The following is a 21,713-nucleotide window of genomic DNA, read 5'->3' on the forward strand; positions in this document are numbered from 1 at the left end:
TTCCATGGGGATGGGGGTATGGGCCGACGTGATCCTGAGCAACGGGAGGGTGAGGGGAGGGTGCAGCAGCCAGGCGGGTGGGCTAGGGAAGGTTTATACATACCTAATCTTGTGCAGCAGCCGGCGGTAGAGGCTTCCGTCTTCTTCCGCGTCATGTGCCACTACTGTGGCCGCCGGCTGCTGCACAAGATAAGGTATGTATTTGCTGAGTGAAAACGGGTCTGTTTTCACTATGTGAACAGCCACGGACTGGGCCATCCGGATCCGGTGAAGCGGACACCGGATCCGCTCACCGGATCTGGTTTGGCCCAAAACGCAGATGTGAACCGGGCCTAAATGTATCTGACAAAGGAATGTAAACAAAATATAATGCCATCATGTCTTTGGATGTGGCCAGCAGCTTTCCACTGAAGAACAAAGTATTGTGTTTACCTGTTTGAATGCTGTCCTGCTACTTTTTTTTTTTTTTTTTTTTTTTTTGCATTACATTTTATGCTGTAAATAATCTTTTACAGAAAAAAGGAAATGCTAAGTTTCATATCACTTTAATTTTTGTAAAGTACATGCTTTAAAGTGGATGTTCAAGCTGGGCAGTGCAATTCACAGCAAATCAATTTAAGCCATTCTCGTTTCATTTAGTTGTAATTATACAGCCTCATTTCTGAATGACATTATTTGCTCTTAATTAGTGAGTTTTTTTATTTGCCTTTGCAGCTAATTAGTAGATCGGAATAGATGAAGAATTCGGTCATTAATTTTTGACTGACATTAACAGAATTCAAAAATCAATTTCTGATTTATTAAACTTGAGGCGGCCACACACTTCGCCTCGGTTCTGATTGACTTCCGGGCAGATTCAATTAAAATGACGATAATCTGCCTGAAATCTATGGATTCCTTTGAAACAGATCAGCCGTGCTTAATCAATTTCAAGGGCGAAATCATTCAGGGCTGCAGAGAGGAGCAGCGGATAATCCCAATCGCATTGATGGAGGAGCAGCAGGTTTCTGTCATTACAACACTGTGCACAGCAATGCATTTGATTCACATCAGACCTGCGCTGTGTCAGTCACCACTCCCCTTGTCAGGATCAGTCATTCAAGGACATATTTAATCACAGGGAATATGGAGTCTGTCAACTTCATTCCCTTTAAAGAGACACTGAAGCGAAAAAAAAATAATGATGATGTAATGAATTGGTTGTATAGTATGGATAATTACTAGAACAATAGTAGCAAAGAAAATATTCTCATATTTTTATTTATAGTTATATTCTCTAATATTTGCAGTTTACACACTACTCAGCATTCTAAATTATTTTACAGAGCAGCCCAGGGAACTATTGACCTGTCCTGTGCAGAACAAAAAACAATACAATGACTGACAGTTGAGATAACAAGTGTCAGAAAACGGAGTTCTCTGAAAGTCATGGAGCTCAATTGCTTTTTTGCATAGATAACAACTGGAGTTTCTTAAATCTTCCTGTACTGGAGACAATATTAGACTTATGTCTCTGCTCCTAATTTTTTATTTCTGAGCTGTACTACACATATAAATCATTATATCATAATTTTTTTCACTTCAATGTCTGGCTGATTCTGTGCCTAATATATCTTCTATAATGCATCCAGAACAAGTACGAAGATCTTGTAAGACACAAAGGGAGATAATCGAGAGCTCCTGATAGTGGAGGATGTTGAGTATGACAATCTCCAATGTGACATGTAGTAAAGTAATACTCTCAAAAAGTGGGTTACCATCAAGGTAACTACTGTCTAGACAGGTGGGGAGATTAGACTCAACCTCACTCAGGTTAACTGCTTGCTGACCGCGTCACGCCGATGGGCGTGGCCGCGGCGGCAACCCCAGGACCGCCTAACGACGATCGGCGTAAAGTCCTGGGGCAGCAGTTTGCAGGAGATCGCGCGCAGGCTGCTGCCGCTCGGGAGACTGCGTGATCGTCGTCTATTTACATGTACAGCACTGCAATCAGACCCCACCAACAGAGAGCTCTGTTGGTGGGAAGAAAGGGAGAAAAGGGGGGTGGAATCACTTGTGTGCTGTGTTGTGCGGCCCTGCAGCTTGGCCTTAAAGCTGCAGTGGCCCATTTTACATAAAATGGCCTGGTCACTAGGGCGGTTTAACACTGCAGTCCTCAAGAGGTTAAGATGTCACTCTCGGTAGATATTGAAAAACAATGAAAGGGGTAACACTAAGGCCCCGTTTACTCTTAATCAGTTGGTATGAGTTAGTGTGCGTTGCTATGCGGTTTTTCCATAGCAGTGCATTGGGAAGATTTCAGTTAAAACGCGTTAAGTGTGAACTGTGCCATAAAAAAAACATGGGCATTACTTTGAAAATCCGTTTTCTTTCAGTTATAACAGATACCAACTTATTAAGTGTAAAAGGGGCCTAAGTGTAGACTACTGGTAATTAGATATCTAGAAACAGAGGTGCCAAAATAGAATAAAATAGGCTGAAAACAGTTTAAAAAGGGAGGTAGTGGTAGACTTACCCGCCCAAATATAGACTCAAAACAGTCGAGATTCAGCATAAATCGGACTTTAATCAAAAAGCTCCAAAACAGGCAACGCGTTTCACAGGTATCAACCCACTTCTTCAGGCAATAAAAGGAGCAACTTTGTTGATCTTTTAGTCAAAAATAGTGCCCACGTGATAGTATATTAATCTGACTTTGCTTTGACTCTACTGGCTGCATTCTTGCTCCGGATGCGTAGCTTAGAATGTGATCATCATTGGAGCCTCCATTTTTTTAAAGGGAAATAAAGAAAACAACTTCAATATTTAACTAAAAACTAAGGAGAGAGCACTCCTATTTTGTGGTTACACTTTTAAGAGGACGAAAAATTTGTGAGAACAGGCACCCATGTGCATGGAGACATTTTCAGTTTATTAAGTCTAGTTATCGGCCACCTCAGCTGACTTAAGTCAAGAGTGTTGGTTTGTGGAGTGCAGGAAGGGACAGTGCAGAACTCTAGATCTTAACGCGGATCCGAGATGAAAAACTAACTATAGCAAGTAACTTATCTAAATCTAATCTAATCTTATCTAAAGCAAATCTAGCTGCAAACAGCTTCAACAGTTTATGATTATTTATTCCTGTGATTCAATGAGAGCGGCCATGTCCTGTTTGTCATATTACACACAGGCAAGCTGATCTGTATCTCCAGCCCTTTCGCCTGTGAAAACTTCACTCCCCTCTCCTCCTCCCTCCTCCCCTCTGCATCTGCCTCTGAAATCTCTCAACATCAACATTAAAGTGGACCCAAATTAAAAATATAAGATTTCAGAAATAAAATTTATTTTCTAAATTATAATAATAAATAGCAGCCTTTTTTCAGCTGCATGATGACAAATATAAAATATTTTACATTTAATGGAGGAACCCCTCCCTTCCTTTCATATTGACGGGACAGAATCCGTCAAACTGGCGGGATAGCAGGTGTCTGGCAAAGGAGGAATTAGTAATGGCTGCCTCCTGTGTAACCCTAGTTCTGAAAAGAGAAGGGTGAAAAGCATGCACTGAAATTCTTATAGGTTTGAAGGAGTGTTTATTTATCTTTGTATGTGTCAGAGTGGTGCAACAAAATATTTTGTATTAAAAAAATGTTTTCTTTGGGTCCGCTTTAAACATTAACATCAACATTTGTACCTGGAGACTATTCAGCCCACTGTAAGCCACTCCCCCAAAACACAACATATTGCAGTTTTTTTTGGGGGGGGGGTAATTTATTTGTTATAACTTTTATAATTTGCTTCAGTGTCTTTTTGTATTGGCCTCATGTGGGAAAGCCATCTAAAATTAAATATTCAATTGTTTTTTAAGGGCCTGATGTACTTCAACACTAAACTGAAAGTCGCTGAAAGACGGCAGCAGCGAATCAGAGATCTAAAGGCAAAACACGAGCTGCTAAAAGAAGAGCTGGAGGAGACCAAGACTCGCCTGATGATGGATCCAAACAAGTGGAGAGGAGAGTGTGAGTAGCTTGGGATTTGGGATTGGATTTGTGTAGCTTGAAGAGGGCTTGGCAATTACTCAGCTTTTCATACAAATAATCGTAGATAGATGTCTACCAGACCAGAAGTGATAGGAACATGGAGGCTTCCTGTCCAACAGAATTTGAATATTGTGAACAGATGGTGTAGGCAAGATCTCATACTACATGGAGGTGGTGAAATTGGCCAATCAAAATTGGATGCATCTATGCACCTTTAAGGTGGCTCTTAATATAACCTTAAAGTGAAAGTACCTTTAACATTCACTCTCATATTGGTATTTATAATTATGGGTGTAGTTAAAGAGAAATTGTAACCAAGAATTGAACTTCATCCCAATCAGTAGCTGATATCCCCTTTCCCATGAAAAATCTTTTCCTTTTCACAAACGGATCATCAGGGGGGCTCTGTATGGCTGATATTGTGGTGAAACCCCTCCCACAGTGTGATGTCAGGACCATGGTTCTGACATCACACTGTGGGAGCCTTGTTGCATTGTGGGAAATAACAGCTGTTTACAGATGTTTCCAACTGCCAAATAAGCAAGCAACATCTCCTTCCACTGACATCACCCGCCAGCAGTAAATATATCACCATGTGATAAATGTCACAATGTAAATCAGGGAGAGGAAAGATTTTACAATGGGCAAACAATGACTAAATCATGTTTACATAATTATTGTAAAAATGATGCACTTTTTATTACATTATTTTCACTGGAGTTCCTCTTTAAGTTCTATTACCTTTTTTATTTAATAATAACAGAGTCACACAGTGTCACAGGGAGACACACATTTATGTAGCTGTACACTCTGTCACCTAATAAGCATATCCAGGATGGAGGGTCAGGAGGAAAGAGATGTCTGTCAACTGACAAATGCCACCACCATATGGAGGTACACTCCACCAGACAGCAGACATACAAATGACGACATTCAAAAAGTAAAATACTACTTGTATTCCTTTATTTTCATTAGCGCCCTGCTATTTATCACATGTTGTATATATTTGGTATTCATTTTTTTGATTCAGGTCCACTTTAAGCTTGTTACACTCATCCAATTTTGATTGGCCAATTGTGCCACTTCCATGTAATATGAGAACTGTTCATATTATTGACAATCTGTTGGCCCTCATACTACGTGGTGGTGATAAAATTGGCCAGTCATTGGCTAATCAAAATTGGATGTGTGTACAATGCTTTACTGTTGTTAAATTCACATAAAATTACAATCAAATTGAAAGAAACCCTCAAAAATTATACTTTTGAATATATTTCATCCATCTACATGAAATAACTTACTCTGCAATGTTCTTTTGCCTACCAGTTGAGGTGGACCCAGATCTGGACCGAGAGTCTCAGGAGTACCTAGAGGCACTGGAACAAGTCACAGAAGACCTGGAGCTCTGTGTTAATTTATGCAAATCCCATGTCATGATGGTCACCTGTTTCGATATCGGGATGATCTCAGATCAGCAAGACGGAGGAAAAGAAGTGGAAGTCTGAAGGAGATGGACACAGAAGAAGATAAATGAATGGACTTGAGAATGATGACTTTGGGGATGATCCTGCATCGTGCAATGAAATTACACAAATGTACACCCGAATGTGAAAATGTAAAGCTGTAAAGAATGTTGTTGGATTGAAACCGATGATGGATTGTAATGTTTATCAGTGAATAAGGTGCCTCTAAACATGGTTTAGTCCACTTTGTCTACTTGGTTTTGGATCCAAACTGAATCCTAGGCTTCTGTGATGGAGCAAGACAGGACCCGTAGCTTTGTTGCCAACTGGAAGGTCTTTGGAAGCTTGGCTCAACTCCCCACTAGAGTTGGAGACGGTTTTCACCTTCAAATGCTGATTGCCAATGTAAGTTTCTGACCACTGAGTACCTATGCCAACACCAGATGCAAGCTTATTACAGAATTCTATAGCACAACAGGGGTGGCTTTAAGAAACATGGGGCCCACCTAAACACCCACAGCCTACCCTTCCAGACCCATTAAGCCTTGCCACAGTCTTTTGCATAAACAACAACATAGTCTCTGTCCCCGGTTTAGCCTGTCACAAAAGGACACCAGAGAAGAGGGCAAGTCTATACATTTTGCTAAAATTGTATCCCAAAACAGTAGATAACATCCCCCCATTATTAGGGATCTTCTGTGCAACCTGAGTCACGCCATGAAAAGACTATTTGAGCAACGGCATAAGACACCTGGAGCTGCTGAATCACCACATTTCTAAGAATGACCAACAAAGTGTACTTGAGATATACTTAATCATCTGCAGGTGCTTTATATCGATGCTCAAGTAGGTTTTTTTTTACAATTCAATAATGAACTTGACAATGGTATGAATATCCCTTAGAGAAAATGATACAGTAAAATCCAGCTATGCAGAACACTAGTCAGTCTTTTAAAGTCTCCCGATATCATCCTTCACACGCCATTAAATGGGAAGGTGAATGCACAGCAGCGGCAAAACCATTTCTGTTGTGCAATAAACTTTACCCATGTATGGCGGACCTAAATCACAGACCCAAATCCTTGGAGCACAAGGAATATGGAAGGTGTCATTGCTGACTTCCTATTAAAAATACGACTTATCTTGTGGTTATGCTGATCTGTTGCTTTCACTACCTTCTGAGGCACAGACAAAGAATGAGGATGCGGATCAGGTATTTTAACACCATTCTGACTTCAGTGGCTGCAGGTTTGTGACTCTAGGCCAGAGTCCCCAACTCTGTCCTCAAAGCCCACCAACAATACATGTTTTGCAGAAAACCACAAACATTCACAGGTGAGGTAATTAGTGTCTCAACAGAGCCGATTAACTGCCTCTGGATTTCCACAATACGTGCACTGTTGGTGGGCCTTGAAGAAAGGGTTGGGGAAATCTGCTCTAGGCCCCGTTTACACGTACCTGCTGTGTCGCCCAGTGTCAGGCTTCCCCTCCACACCCTTGCCACAAGGGCAATGAAAGTCTATGGAGATTTGCACACTTACCACGACATGGTGCGCCGTAGGTATCCAAACTGCCTCATTCCCAACACCAGGTCTTTAGTACATTGCCACATGATGCGTGCCAACCGCAATGCAAGTCAATGGGTGATGTAGTAAGTGTAAACGATTTGAGCGCGGTGCGATGCCGACTGACGGAATCCCAGCAACCTACTTCCTGACCAGCAGGGGGTATGTCCCTGAGAAGGGGGCGGTGCTATGCATATGACCCTGCTGCTGCACAGTGGCTGGTTTTTGCGGTGCACCAACCTAAAGGTGCTCATTAACGGTACAATTTTTAGTGAACAATCATATTTTATATAACATTGTATTGCATGAAGACAGTTTATGGACCCAATTGCTCCTCAGCGATCACATTATTTATTGTTTCTTAAAGAAATTATCAATCCGTTTGGTGGATTTTTCATAGATATGACCATAACTGGTGGAGCTAGGATCGCAAGTTGGATCCTTTAGTGGTGTGGCTCGATTAAAGGTTAACCTCGGGTATGAAAGCTCATACATGCCTAAGAAGAGGGAAGCCTCTGGATCTTATAGAGGCTTTCAACAGCATCCTCCGGGCCCCCGTTGTCAACTACTTCTTGGAAATCTGATCGAGGTCGCGCTCCTCTATAAGCACAAGCATAGCCATAGTGCACCTGCGCGAGTATGGCCACGCCTGCGCAGTAAGCCAGAGTCATTGATGCTCAAGTGGCACTGTTAGCAGGCGTGGCCGTACTCGCCTGTGTGCAGCATGGCCGCGCTCATGCTAGGAGAGGAGCGAGGGTTCCGGCAAGTGGCATCATAAGCGAAGAGGACCTGGGAAGCCCCTATAGTATCCAGATGCTTTCCTCTCCTTAGGCAAGCATTTTCTTTTTGCCTCGATCTTTTCTTTCAATCTGAATTATTTTTTCGAAATTAAGAGCGTTCGTGAAAAAATTGTACTGTTAATGGGGACCTTGACACTGCTGGAGGCAGAATATCAGCACAACCAGTCAGGAGGTATGCATTTTTTAGAATGGAGTAATGATGACAGCCTCCACATTCTTCTCACCTCAGTTTACCTGTAAAACCTTCCTTCTTGTAAAAAGTTGATTTATTTTTTTTAGCAGAAATCGCAGAGAAGCATGTGATCAGCTGATAGATTTGTAAGGCTCTGATTGGCTGGTTATGATCACGCTTCACTTCCATTTCCTGTGTAAACCACAGCCCGAAGAGATTCTAGCAAATCTCAACCTTACAAATGTAGCACCAGATGAAAGGGATCACATGCCTGTCCATGAGTTCCACTACACAAGATTAACTCTTCTCATGGGCTGCTCTATAGCATCTTCTGATTTATAGGACCTTTTTTTTTTAACAAATCAGAGATTACCTGTCCTGCACCCATATTCGCACTGGAGGTAATAACAGCTATTGGCTTATTGTAAAAGGTGGGAGCTTTAAAGCATATTCAGACAGTTTGTGTTACAAGAAATGTATTTTCACTTAAAGCACAGTTTAAAAACAACAACAACACTGCTTTGCTAAGTTTTTGTTGTTTTTTATTTTTCATTTCTTGCATATATATTGCTGGGTAAAAAGCAATTCATACAACAGAAAGGGTTATTGTATGTACAGCAAAGTATGCATAAACATGTTAACAGTAAACAGTTAAACGTATCTCCTTGCTTCCCTTGTTTAAGCCTGTAGCTTCTGAATAAGTCAGGTTGTTGACCCAAACATTCTACTCAGGAGGGCTGGCCATGTTGTGCGCAGCTGTGCTGGGTAAAGTGGGAGGGACACAGACATGCAAATACAGGTGGAGTCAATTTACCTCTGCCAACATAATTAGTATGCAGGTTCACTGTCAATTAGCTTTTTTTTTCTCCTGAGTTTTCTCTTTTTTCATCTTCTCTTTAATATAACTTTTTCAGCACTTAAAAATGGAAAGAAATACCAAAAAGTATGTATAAAAGTACTATTGAAATTATTTTCAGTATTTTCTTCAATGCTGGTGGCTTAAAATGTATTTTATTGACAGGGTGTGACAATATCACTTAGGAGAAAACTCAAGAAAAAAAATTAATTGCACATTATCCATGGAGAAAAACAGTTTGACCTGAATGTTTTGATCTGACTTTCACTTTGCACATTCAGAAGAGCTAAGCTGAAAATAAGGGGATTGGGGTAACACTGATTCTTTAGCTGGTGGGATGCTAAAACTAGCACATGTACAGTATGCTTTGCTTTATGTACATGAATACTTGCCACAGCTGAATATAAGTTCTTTGCTCTGAGATCTTCTTTACAAAAATCTTGAGCATGTCTTTGGGATGATATATCTGAAACCATTAGTGCTTGCTAGAAAGTAGACAACGTTGGCACTAGTAGTATGTGACTAAGACGTGGGTGAAGGTAATGATGGGAGGAGGTAGTATGGCTGCACTTTTAACACCAGGTTAACCGGAGGCAGTGATTACCCCACTGGGAGGGTTAATTTTCATGAGGTTGTTGGGTGCTTTGTAGTTTGGTGGGAAACCTTTCAAAAGACTCTATTAGGGAGAGTTTGTCAGTCCAATGCAATGCAAAACGGTACCCTTGGACATCAAGAGGATTAGAGATATTGTTAAAAATTACCATCATGTATTTTATATTTAAAATAAAAAAGTGCCTTGTTTTCATACAAATTTTTCTTATTTTATTTGGTGCTAAATTTTAAGCCAGCAAACCTAAGCAAACCATTAAATGTATGAACATTTCTATATGTACAGCATATGTATAGTTTCTTTGTAAAACGACAAAACAGAAAACATTGTAGCAGGAGCAATAATTACTGAAAAATTATGTTTCCACACCTGAATTTGCCTTCTGATTTCAGAGAAGTACAAAACAAACAAACACAACATGGCATTATAATTTACCTGGATGAAAAACAAAATAATAATAAAAAAGAAAATTAACAAAAAAAAAAAGTTTTTACAAACCCGTATTAAAACCTATCCAAACCTTTTCTGGAGTCCTGTTTTCTATCGGTCAGTAATTAACTAAAGCACCCTCCTGGTTTATGAAAATGAAAAGTGAATTGAAAATGGAAGTGTACTCCAAATATTTTTACCTCCGTTTGCTCCGAAAAAAAAAAAAAATAGCATGTGGACTTTATTTCTTTTTTTCTAATGAAGCTGTTTATGCATTTTTTATTACGTTTTTTTACAGTTTTTTCTATGGAAGGCAAAAAGCTCAGGTTAGACCTATACATGCTGCATGTGACGCGTGCATTTTTTCTGTTTTGTACGGGATGGCTAAGCACCGATTGCTGTATGATCGCCATTTGCCAAACACTTGCAAAAGGTTTACGTGTGTATGTATTATTACATTTCATATGGAGTCATATTTTCGCATCATCTTGTTTTTTATATGGGGTTTACAAAACCTTTGTATAAATGTATGATACCTTACTTAAACTTTATCTGTGAATAAAAAATACATTTATTAATATATGCTTGATATCATTTTTTTTCTTCGACATTTACAACCATGGGGATTACACCCGATAAAACATAAATGGAATCTGAGGTGAAAATAAACTGATTAGATAAATATTTGTATGTATCCTCCTACTCCTAAAAATGACCTTTTTTTTAGATATTCCATGGTTTTTTTTTTTTATATTTAAAAATTTACAAAACGGAAAATGGTATACTTACCTACCGGTAATTTTCCATTCCTGATGCAGCCATGTCAGCACAGTAGGTAGTAGTCCCGCCCCCACTATCCCATAGGACAGGTGAATGTTTAAATTAAAGGCTTACGTCAGGAGCCCATCTGTATTAAGACTGAACTCACAGATTATTGGGTGGGATCCTTTCATTATCCTGACATGGATACATCAGGAAAGGAAACTTACCGGTAGGTAAGTATACAATTGTCCGCTTTCCTTATGCCTCCGTGTCAGGACAGAAGATCTAACTAGAAATATGAACTGAAAACAATTTTATTTATGACAAATTTAATGAGGCACTCAAAGAGATAACTGCTCACCTGAATGCCACAGAAGTGGAGGCAGAGACATCTACCCGATAATGGGAGATAAATGTATTAATTGAAGTCCAGTTTGCTGCCTGGCAAATCTTGGCGGCAGAAACCTTGGAATAGGCTGCCCAACTTGAAGCAAGACTCCTCGCGGAATGTGCCCTTACCGATTAGACAATGGTGTTTTTTTTCTCTAACTTGTCCATTCCTCCCTATGAGGTGAGGACAAGAAAAATAGATGCGGTTCTTGAGGTAAGCCTTTAATTTAAATGTTCAGTTGTCGTATGGGGTAGTGCGGGTGGGACTACTACCCACTGTGCTCAGTGGCGTAGCTAAGGAGCTCTGGGCCCCGATGCAAGTTTTACAATGGGGCCCTCCAAGCATTCTATACATAGCAATTAATACGGTGCACCAAAACCTTCCAATGGCAACTACAGTGTCAGAGGTGTAAGAAGGGGATGGGGAACAGTTTGTTAATGATTACCAATATTCAAAGTATCTATAGAAGTGATTATTATGAGCACAGGACCAATAGAGAGCTAATACTGTAGTTGAGGGAGGGCCCTTCGGGGCCCCTCTGGCCCAAGGGCCCCGATGCGGTTGCTACCTCTGCACCCCCTATTGCTACGCCCCTGACTGTGCTGACATGGAGGCATAATGAAAGTAGATTCATGTTTTGTTGTCTCTGCTCAATGGCTGCCTATTAAAGCGGAATATAACCCTGCATTTCAACTTTGCTCTAAAACATTATTTACGGCATATTATATGCAACCAGCATTTTTTTTTTTACTAGACCAGCATTGGAAGGGTTAAACACAGAGGTTTAAAGTTCCGTGGAGAGATAGATGCAGAAGTTCAGATAGATACATTTTACTAAATAGAATGTAACAAGTGATCAATGTTACACACTCTTTGGCTGTCCTCCAGCTCCTTCTCAGTCAGAGACAGTGAGTCACATGCCACACTTAGATACATTTATGTAAACAAAATGTATCTATGTAAGCTTCGGATGCGTCTGCATATCTCTCCAGAAACTTTAAAGCTCTGTGTAACCCTTCCAATGCTGGTCTAGTAAAAAAAAATGCTGGTTGTATATAATATACTGTAAATAATGTTTTAGAGTAAAGTTGAAATGCAGGGTTATATTCCGCTTTAAGTGTCCCTAAATGAAAAAAATTGAACTATTGACCTTTTCCTATCTCCCTCTGCTCTCAGAAGTTGTATTCAGGGGCTTAGCAATAGGGGGTGCAGAGGTGGTGACCGCATCAGGGCCCTTGGGCCAGAGGGGCCCCACAGGGCCTCCCTCAACTACAGTATTAGCTCTCTATTGGCCCTGTGCTCATAATAATGACTCCTATAGATACTTGGCATAGTGGTAATCATTAACAAACTGCTCCCCATCCCATCCTTGCATCTCTGACACTGTAGCTGCCATTGGTAGATTTTGGTGCGCCGTATCAATGGTTATGTATAGAGTGCTTGGTAGGCCCCATTGTAAAACTTGCATCGGGGCCCAGAGCTACTAAGCTACGCCACTGGTTGTATTCTACCAGGAAAACTTGTATGGCGGTAATTTGCTTATCAGTGATGTTTACTATATTCCCAACTAGACAGAAGTTGTCACTTCCATGCCTAAACATTAACTCTTTCAGGCAGGAAAAGGAAACAAGTAAAACAGCCTGGTTATTAATATGTTTTGCACTGAACATACACACGTTTATCTCATCATGTCACGTCGCCTCGGGTACACCAGACAACAGGACAAATACACAGAGACAGGGTCCATATAAACATAAGCCAAGGTCTTGTGCAGAAATTCATAATTTGGTTTTATGGCCACTTCTCAGACGAGATACCAGCAGGCAGTGCTGACAGTTGTCTTATTACCCCCAGTTATGGGTGAGCTTTAAATTACAGTTTAGGTATGTTTTTTCCTGTAGTGAAAGTTGAATTTCCGTGGGTAGAGTTGAAACTGTGCACAAAGCTAATGAGATTCAAAAACTATTGATGAATTACCTGGCAGCTGATTAATAAGTCAAGCTGGCAAGTATTAATCATTAGCCTTCCGAATCTAATTACTTCTGTGCAAAGTTCCTGTTCAACATGGGAGAGAAATACTCTGTGTATAGCAAGGTAAACTGCTAAGTCAAATTTCAGATCACATCACATTACACCCCCAAGACAAATGGTTTACAAGAAGGTACCGTACTTTCACTTTCCCCTGGACCATGTGGTTGAACTGAAACTGCAATATACTTAGTTCTCCTCGCTGTGCAGATTTTCCTTTGATGTACAGACACTGTGACATGGGGGTGGGGGGGGGGGGAGGAGGTATGGTGATGATCTCATATGACATTACAATGCGATATAGGCAGGTAGGATAACTATATAGAAAATAAGCAGTTGGTTTATACCATTGTTATGTTACAACTATGGTTCTGCTTTCAAAAATAAATTGTACCTGGTGTCTTAGAACAGCAATAACTGCATAAACATTTACAACACGCCCCTTGAGAAAGCCGGAAGCCGGCGAAACGTCGGGGAAACTACCCGCCTGCATGGGACGCCACGCCGTCCCGCTCTCTCCGTCCAGGCACCTTAGATTGGCTCCTATCATCAGCCTCCTCTAAGCCACAACACCTTCTATCCAGATGGGGACAGCATGAGCACTGGGACCTACGTTCACTGATGCCCTATATTGCCTGACAAGCCATAGGTGGATCCACACATTGTCATGAGTACCAGTAAGCACAGATCGCTACTAGAGTTGGGCCGAACGGTTCGCCGGCGAACCTGGTTCGCGCGAACCTAGGTGGTTCGCGTGCGGGTACCGCACGCGAACTTTATTGCGGAAAAGTTCGCCCCATTGCGGTTCGCCCCATAATGCACTGAGGGTCAACTTTGACCCTCTACATCACAGTCAGCAGGCCCAGTGTAGCCAATTAGGCTACACTAGCCCCTGGAGCCCCACCCCCCCTTATATAGGCAGGCAGCGGCGGCCGTGGCCACTCGTGTGCCTGCATTAGTTAGAGTAGGGCGAGCTACTGCAGTCTCTCATAGGGAAAGATTAGTTAGCCTTAGCTTGTCCCTGGCTGCATACCTGTTCATTGATCCTGCCACTGCATACCTGTTCATTGATCCTGCCACTGCATACCTGTTCATCGATCCTGCCACTGCATACCTGTTCATTGATCCTGCCACTGCATACCTGTTCAGTGATCCTGCCACTGCATACCTGTTCATTGATCCTGCCACTGCATACCTGTTCATTGATCCTGCCACTGCATACCTGTTCATTGATCCTGCCACTGCATACCTGTTCATTGATCCTGCCACTGCATACCTGTTCATTGATCCTGCCACTGCATACCTGTTCAGTGATCCTGCCACTGCATACCTGTTCATTGATCCTGCCACTGCATACCTGTTCTGTGAACCCACCACTGCATACCTGTTCTGTTCAGTGGACCCGCCACTGTATACCTGTTTAGTGAACCCGCCACTGCATACCTGTTCTGTTCAGTGGACCCGCCACTGTATACCTGTTCAGTGGACCCGCCACTGCATACCTGTTCTGTTCAGTGAACCCGCCACTGCATACCTGTTCTGTTCAGTGGAGTTTGGTGTGTCAGTGTGAAGCAGTACCTTAATTACACTCCCTGATTGATGTATACACATGCAAGATGTTTTAAAGCACTTTAGGCCTGTCATTTAGCATTCAATGTGATTTCTGCCCTTAAAACGCTGCTTTGCGTCAAATCCAGATTTTTCCCGGTGACTTTTGGCGTGTATCCCACTCCGCCATGCCCCCCTCCAGGTGTTAGACCCCTTGAAACATCTTTTCCATCACTTTTGTGGCCAGCATAATTTTTTTTTTTTTTCAAAGTTCGCATCCCCATTGAAGTCTATTGCGGTTCGCGAACTTTAACGCGAACCGAACCTTCCGCGAAAGTTCGCGAACCCGGTTCGCGAACCTAAAATCGGAGGTTCGGCCCAACTCTAATCGCTACACAGCTCATACCATTACCTGGGAGCATGGTGAGACGAACTTACCTACGCAGTGTATACATAAATGTTTTGATGCAAGAGTCTGCTCCTTATATCTGCCTTATGGAGTTCAAGTGACCGTGTAGGTGAGCTCTGCTGAGGCACAAGTGTGGCGGCTAAAAACTGTGATACCTATGCTTGCTTTGCTTTGCTGTCATATAAAGTCTGAGTTATCTGCTGCTTGGCACCTTGAACGTTTAACATCCAAGCTGTTGGCTGTAATGCTGGACTGCTTCTGCAATTCTGTCTTTGCTATATCCATTCAGGGGACCAACCCCTTGGCTACATGATATATGGCATTTCCTTTCTAGTCAAGCCAATGTGCACGCACTGATCAACAATCTGTGGACATTTTTCAGCAATTTCTAGGTTGATGGTTAGATGCCGGCGTGTGGGTGTTTGGTGTAAATGGTGCTCTGGGCGGCTGTAGCATGACGGGGTGGCCATCCCATGTGTATTTTTTACTTTTTATGATTCAATATAATTTTTGGCATAATAAATTTTGATACGTGTTTTGGAAAATAATAAATGCTTTTTTTGTTTATTTGGGAGTGTATGCTCTGCCTGTGTTGTTTGCCACTGCCACAATTTTTGATAAACATTTACAACAGTTCACCATTCTAACACTGGCATTCTGCCTCACCACTTCTCCATCTGTTCTGTTTAGATACCCAGCTGATTGAGTGATAACATAGAAACATTGCAGACTCAAGGATCGTCATGTATAGTCAATAAATGCATAACCAAAACTGAGTTCTAAGAATTTTAAGAAAGTTATTATTAAAATGAGTTTTTTATCTTTATACACCGCGTTACAGATTATAATGCAGATTGTATGTAAGTGTCATAAAGATTAACGTGAATCTGAAGGCAAAAAAACCTCCAGATACTTACAAAAGGAGAGGGAAGGCTCTGGGTCCAATAGAGCCTTCCCATTCCTCTCCTCATCCTCTCGTTCCCCTGCAGGCTCCTCCGTTCAAATTTACCACCACGGGAGGATTCGGAAGTCTGCGGGAGCCCGAGTGCTGCCACAGACGGGTCGGCTCCATACTGCGCATGTGCAAGTGCGCAAGAGAGGTACTTGCGTGTGCGCAGTATGGTGCGGCCCATCTTTGGGAGCCAGAGTTCAGAAGCCCATTCGCAGCGGAAGAGAGCAGTCTCTTATGGATGACAACGGGAAGCCAGCAAAGAACAGACGGGATGAGGAGAGGAGTAGGAAGGCTCTATAGGATCCTGAGCCTTCCCTCTCCTTAGGTAAGTATCTGTTTTTTATTATTTTTTGCCTTTAAATATTTTGTTTTCAATTAAATTCCTGGACAGTATTGTGTCTCTGGGCTCTTTTGATCACTAATCAATCTCAGACACCTGTGATAATTAGTTTGCCTGGTGAGCTCAAAGGAAAAACTACAAAAAAACCCAAAAAGGTGTTCCACATTATTAAGCAGACAACCATTTTCAAGCAATATGAGAAAGAAAAAGGATCTCTGTTGCCGAAAAGCGTGAAGTAGTTGAATGCCTTGGACAAGGTATGAAAACCTTAGATAAACCATGAAAACTTAAGGGTGATCATCGTACTGGCTGACTCAGGCTAGGTTCACAGTAAGACGTTACAGGCGCACGTTAGAGCAGCCTGTAACGCAGCCCCACCACACAGTAATTAAAAATCAATGGGCTGTTCACAGTGTACGCTCCACGTCAAGAGAAAGTACTGCATGCTGTGCGTTATAGGCGGCTAAGCCGCGTTAGACTGTTTGCACATGCTCAGTCATGTTGGGGAGGAGGGGAGAGCGGCCGGGCACATGGCTAATTAATATTCACTGCACAGTGTGACGTGCAGTGTTTACTTCCCGGAGCACTGCTCTGTGCGGCGATTGGTTGGGCAGGACCATGTGATGCCGCATGCGTCCAAGAGTACGCATCACGGCATCAAGGACGCCAGAGTGAGCTGCACAACGCGGCTCACTCTGACGTCCACATCAGAGAGCCCCAGGCGTTGCGTTATTGGCACGTTATGTGCCCTATAACGTCCCCTAAACGCAACGTCCCACTGTGAACCTAGCCTCAGAGCACATGTGGGTTACAAAGAAGCAAACAGGTATTTGAAGCTTCTGGTAGGAGTCCCGCGAACATTGAGGTGCAGGATCCTTTAGAGCACAGGTTTCAAACTCAAGGCCCGCGGGCCGAATCCGACCCTCCTTGCCATTTTATGCGATCCTTGAGAGTTTCCAATGTGCATCACTGTAAGCAGCAAAAGAAATACTGCGTACTGCTTTTCTGTCCAGTGTCCAGAGGAGCATTGGTTGAAACATTGTCAGTTTGAGCCAGGGTGCCCGCAAATAACTTATCATGGGGGCCCCTCCTGGGATCCAGCACCTACTTGAAGTAGCATGCTGTGTGCTTCCATACCTACTTCTCCTGATCAGATGACATGCTTCATGAGCCAGTGGTATGCAGCACAGAGCATGTGGGTGTCAGGATGATTAGAGGAGTGTGCTACTCTGCAGAAGGGGGAGGAGCGGGGATCCCTGCTCCCCCATGGTCACTAGAGTATCTCCCCTTTGTGACTGAGTGCTCAATAAATGTTCATAAACAATTTAGCCTGCGACTTAGACTGTTTTAGATTTTGGACCCTTGTGTGATTAAGTTTGATACCTCTGCTTCAGAGGATTGCAGTTATGTATGAACATTCTATCCACCCACCCCTAACCAATGTGCAGTGGCGTAGCAATAAGGGGTGCAGAGGTAGCGACCGCATCGGGGCCCTTGGGCTAGAGGGGCCCCATGGAGCCCACCCTAAACCACCTCTTTATTGGTCCTTTGCTGATAATATTCACTTTTATAGATGCTTTGAATAGTAGTGATCATTAACAAACTGTTCCCCATCCCCTTCTTGCAACTCTGACTCTGTGGTTGACCGGGGCCCATAGCTCCTAAGCTACGCCACTGCCAATGCTCACAATCAGACATGGCTGCAGTGGGCCCACAACTACATGAAAAAAATCGTGAAGGTCCGCACACTCAATCGATCCAAGATCAAGGTTTATTCAACCAATCGTGACACATATCCACTCCATAAATCTCCATAAATGGTTACCATTCTGTATTGCTTTACCTTGACAAAGGGGACCCCACGGGGCCCCGAAACGAGTCGTTGGATTTATGGAGTGGATATGTGTCACGATTGGTTGAATAAACCTTGATCTTGGATCGATTGAGTGTGCGGACCTTCACGATTTTTTACTTGAAGTTCACAATGGTCCAGCACCTCCATGGTGGTGTGCGATCCTCATTTTGATTTTTCCACAACTACATGAAGACTAATTTTCAATCAGTCATGTTTACTGATAAGTACTGTGCAACTCTTCATGGTCCAGATGGAGTGGTGGATGCTGATCATGTTCCAACAAGGCTACAACCTCAGCAAGAAGGTGGCAGAGTCATGTTTTGGGATGGAATGATGGAGAGAGAGCTGGTCGGCCCCTTTGGGGTCCCTGAAAGTGTGAAAACGACCTTCTTCCATGGTAGAAAAATAAGACCTGTGCTTTCCATGACAAAATGATCATCATGCATGACAATGCACCAGCTCATGCTGCAAGGAATACCTCAGCATCAATCGCGACTTTTATCATTGCCGTCTGTGGCGACCACCTTCTTTCCATGGTGCCTATTTTTTAACATTAATTTTCAAGCGACCAGAAACTACACACTTATCCGACAACCGCCAATCCCAGTCGCAGCCGGATAACCGAAGCGCTACTGTATTCTGTATTAAAGAGATGGATGATAGTCTGCTGGAAGGGGAAGTAGTTACTCGGCAGGGAGAGAAAGGATTGATAAAGGACTGGTGGACAGGGAGTGAAACTGCATATATTTTTACATACAAAGAAGGGAAAAGTAATCTATGCCCATGACAGCACTAGCGCTAACTCCTGACATTTGCTAAATCAACTATGCAAAATTGTCCGCTAGCCGGCTCTTCCTGCTCGGATAACGGATCGCCCTTGTCAGGCACCTCTCTGCCACATATTGGGCATCTACTCAGTTTTGTTGCTGCATTACAAGAAAAATGGGCAAAGCATATTGTTTTTCTCTCGATGACAAACGACCAGCTTGGGCTCGGCTATCTTCTCCTGGCACCGCCGCAGCTGCTAGTACATCTCTGATACAGCGCCATGATTTCCAACAGCTTGCAGCCGTGTATCATGCTAAGGGCAGAGGTGAGGACATAGCGGTAAAGTTACGTGTCATTTTACAGGTCACTGCTCGCTGTGGATTAAGTGCAGCTCTGCTGTACAGCCTGTAGCTCTGCTATACCAATAGACACTGGATACAGAATGCACAACTGTCATCAGAATGGATTTCCTGGTCATGCCCATGTGGGGATATTTAACCACTTCGCCACTGAGGGGTTTTACCCCCTGAGCACCAGAGCAATTTTCACCTTTCAGCGCTCCTTCCATTCATTCGTCTATAACTTTATTATTACTTATCGCAATGAAATGAACTATATCTTGTTTTTTTCGCCACCAATTAGGCTTTCTTTAGGTGGGACATTATGCCAAGAATTATTTTTTTCTAAATGTGTTTTAATGGGAAAATAGGAAAAATGTGGGGAAAAAAATAATTATTTTTCAGTTTTCGGCCATTATAGTTTTTAAATAATGCATGCTACTGTAATTAAAACCCATGAAACGTATTTGCCCTTTTGTCCCGGTTATAAAACCATTTAAATTATGTCCCTATCACAATGTTTGGCGCCAATATTTTATTTGGAAATAAAGGTGCATTTTTTTCAGTTTTGCGTCCATCCCTAATTACAAGCCCATAGTTTATAAAGTAACAGTGTTATACCCTCTTGACATAAATATTTAAAAAGTTCAGTCCCTAAGGTAACTATTTATGTATTTTTTTTAATTGTAAATTTTTTAATTTTTTTTTAATTACAAAAAAAAAAAAAAAATGGGGAGAGTGGGAGGTAATGAGTTAATTTTATGTGTAAAAGTCATTTATTTGTATGTGAAAAATGTGTAGGGTGTAGTTTACTATTTGGCCACAAGATGGCCACAGTAACTTTTTGTTTTAATGCGACCTCCAAGCTTCCTTCCGGAAGCTTGGAGGAAGAATAAGGAGGCTGGACACGTGAGTTTTTTCTCACAATGATCGCGCTGCCCATAGGAGAGCAGCTGATCATTGCGGGGCTTAGATCAACGAACGGGAATGGATTTTCCCGTTCATTGATCTCTGGGCGAGCGGGCGGCGGCGGTTTTACTAGCGGCGGGCGGCGTGTTTACGAGCGGGAGCGCGGGCAGCGTTGGGAACGCGGAAAGTACGTGTTTCTCCGTCCCTGGTTTTTAAAGGATGGAAAAAGGGGCGGAGAAATACGTACGCGCGGGGGTAAAGTGGTTAAAGAGGAACCGTAACAACATATAGTAGAATGGAGTATATTATACAAGCGGATACCCACTTATACAGTACGTTGATTATCCTGGTTTCAGCATCAGAAACACTTACTATAGCTATAAATTGCTGTATATTGGTATGCAGCCATGCCCTCCCACTGAGGCTTAAAGGGAATCTGAAGTGAAAATAAACTTATGATATAATGATGTGCATGTGTAGTACAGCTAAGAAATAAAACATTAGCAGCAGAGATATCTAGAGTCTAATATTGTTTCCAGTACAGGTAGAGTTAAGAAACTCCAGTTGTTATCTATGCAAAAGAGCCACTGATCTATCCGACTTTCAAAGTCGCAGAGAGGTGTGTCTTCTGAAGCTTATTATCTCAAGTGTCTGTCACTGTATTTTTTTTTTCTGCAGAGGACAGTTCAAAAGTTCACTAGCCTGCTCTGTGAAATAATTTAGGATGCTGAGTAGTGTGTAAACTGCAAATATTGATGCAATGTTATAAAAAGAAACTATATAACTGAAAATAAAAATATGAGACTATTTTCTTTGCTACTAATGTTCCAGTAATTATCTGTACTGCACAACAAATTCATTATATCATAATTTTTCGCTTCCGTGTCACTTGAAAGCGGACCTGTAGATACCTTAAAAAAAGTTTCACTTACCTGGGGCTTCTGCCAGGCCCCTGCGGCCGTCCCATGGCTCACTTTCTCTTTATCTGTCCTCTGCGCCTGCACGGCCCTGGCCGCACCTGTCCTCGTTCGCGCTCCCGTCGCCGGTAGAGATTTTATCATACTGCGTCTGCCCAGAACGCTCCCAGCAATGGGAGTGCGAATGAGGACGTGCGCAGCCTGGACTTCGACTTTTACATTTGCGAAAGAGAAAGTGAGCCGCGCCGGGGAACAGAGGATGATTCCAGGAATGCGTGAGCACAGGACGGCTGCAGGGGGCTGGCAGAAGGCCCAGGTAAGTAAAACCATTTATTTTTTTAAGGTATCTTCAGGTCCACTGTAAAGAACTTCCTTTCTGCTCTAAAAGATAAGCAACAGCATCATAACCTTTGATGTGACACTGAAGCGAAGAAAAAAAAAAGATATAATTAATTGGTTGTGTAGTACAAATATTTAATAGAACATTTGTAGCAAAGAAATTAGTCTCATATTTTTATTTTCAGTTATGTAGTTTTTTTTTAATAACATTGCGTCATTCTCTAATATTTGCAGTTTACACAC

General features: G+C 42.3%; 1 protein-coding gene across 3 annotated transcripts in view; it reads left to right on the forward strand.

Annotated features, from left to right (window-relative positions):
- The window catches only part of KIF26A (kinesin family member 26A), a 244,091-nt gene extending 233,628 nt beyond the window's left edge, over nucleotides 1-10,463 (forward strand). For all 3 annotated transcript variants that reach the window (XM_068254227.1, XM_068254229.1, XM_068254228.1), the window contains exons 15-16: nucleotides 3,848-3,998; nucleotides 5,346-10,463. In XM_068254227.1, the coding sequence (XP_068110328.1) occupies nucleotides 3,848-3,998; nucleotides 5,346-5,524 (330 nt within the window). In that variant the 3' untranslated portion in view covers nucleotides 5,525-10,463. The remainder of the gene's footprint in view (nucleotides 1-3,847; nucleotides 3,999-5,345) is intronic.
- The last annotated feature ends 11,250 nt before the right edge of the window (nucleotides 10,464-21,713 follow it).

This window comes from Hyperolius riggenbachi, chromosome 9 (genome assembly GCF_040937935.1).
Source record: "Hyperolius riggenbachi isolate aHypRig1 chromosome 9, aHypRig1.pri, whole genome shotgun sequence".
NCBI classification, from domain to species: Eukaryota; Metazoa; Chordata; class Amphibia; order Anura; family Hyperoliidae; genus Hyperolius; species Hyperolius riggenbachi.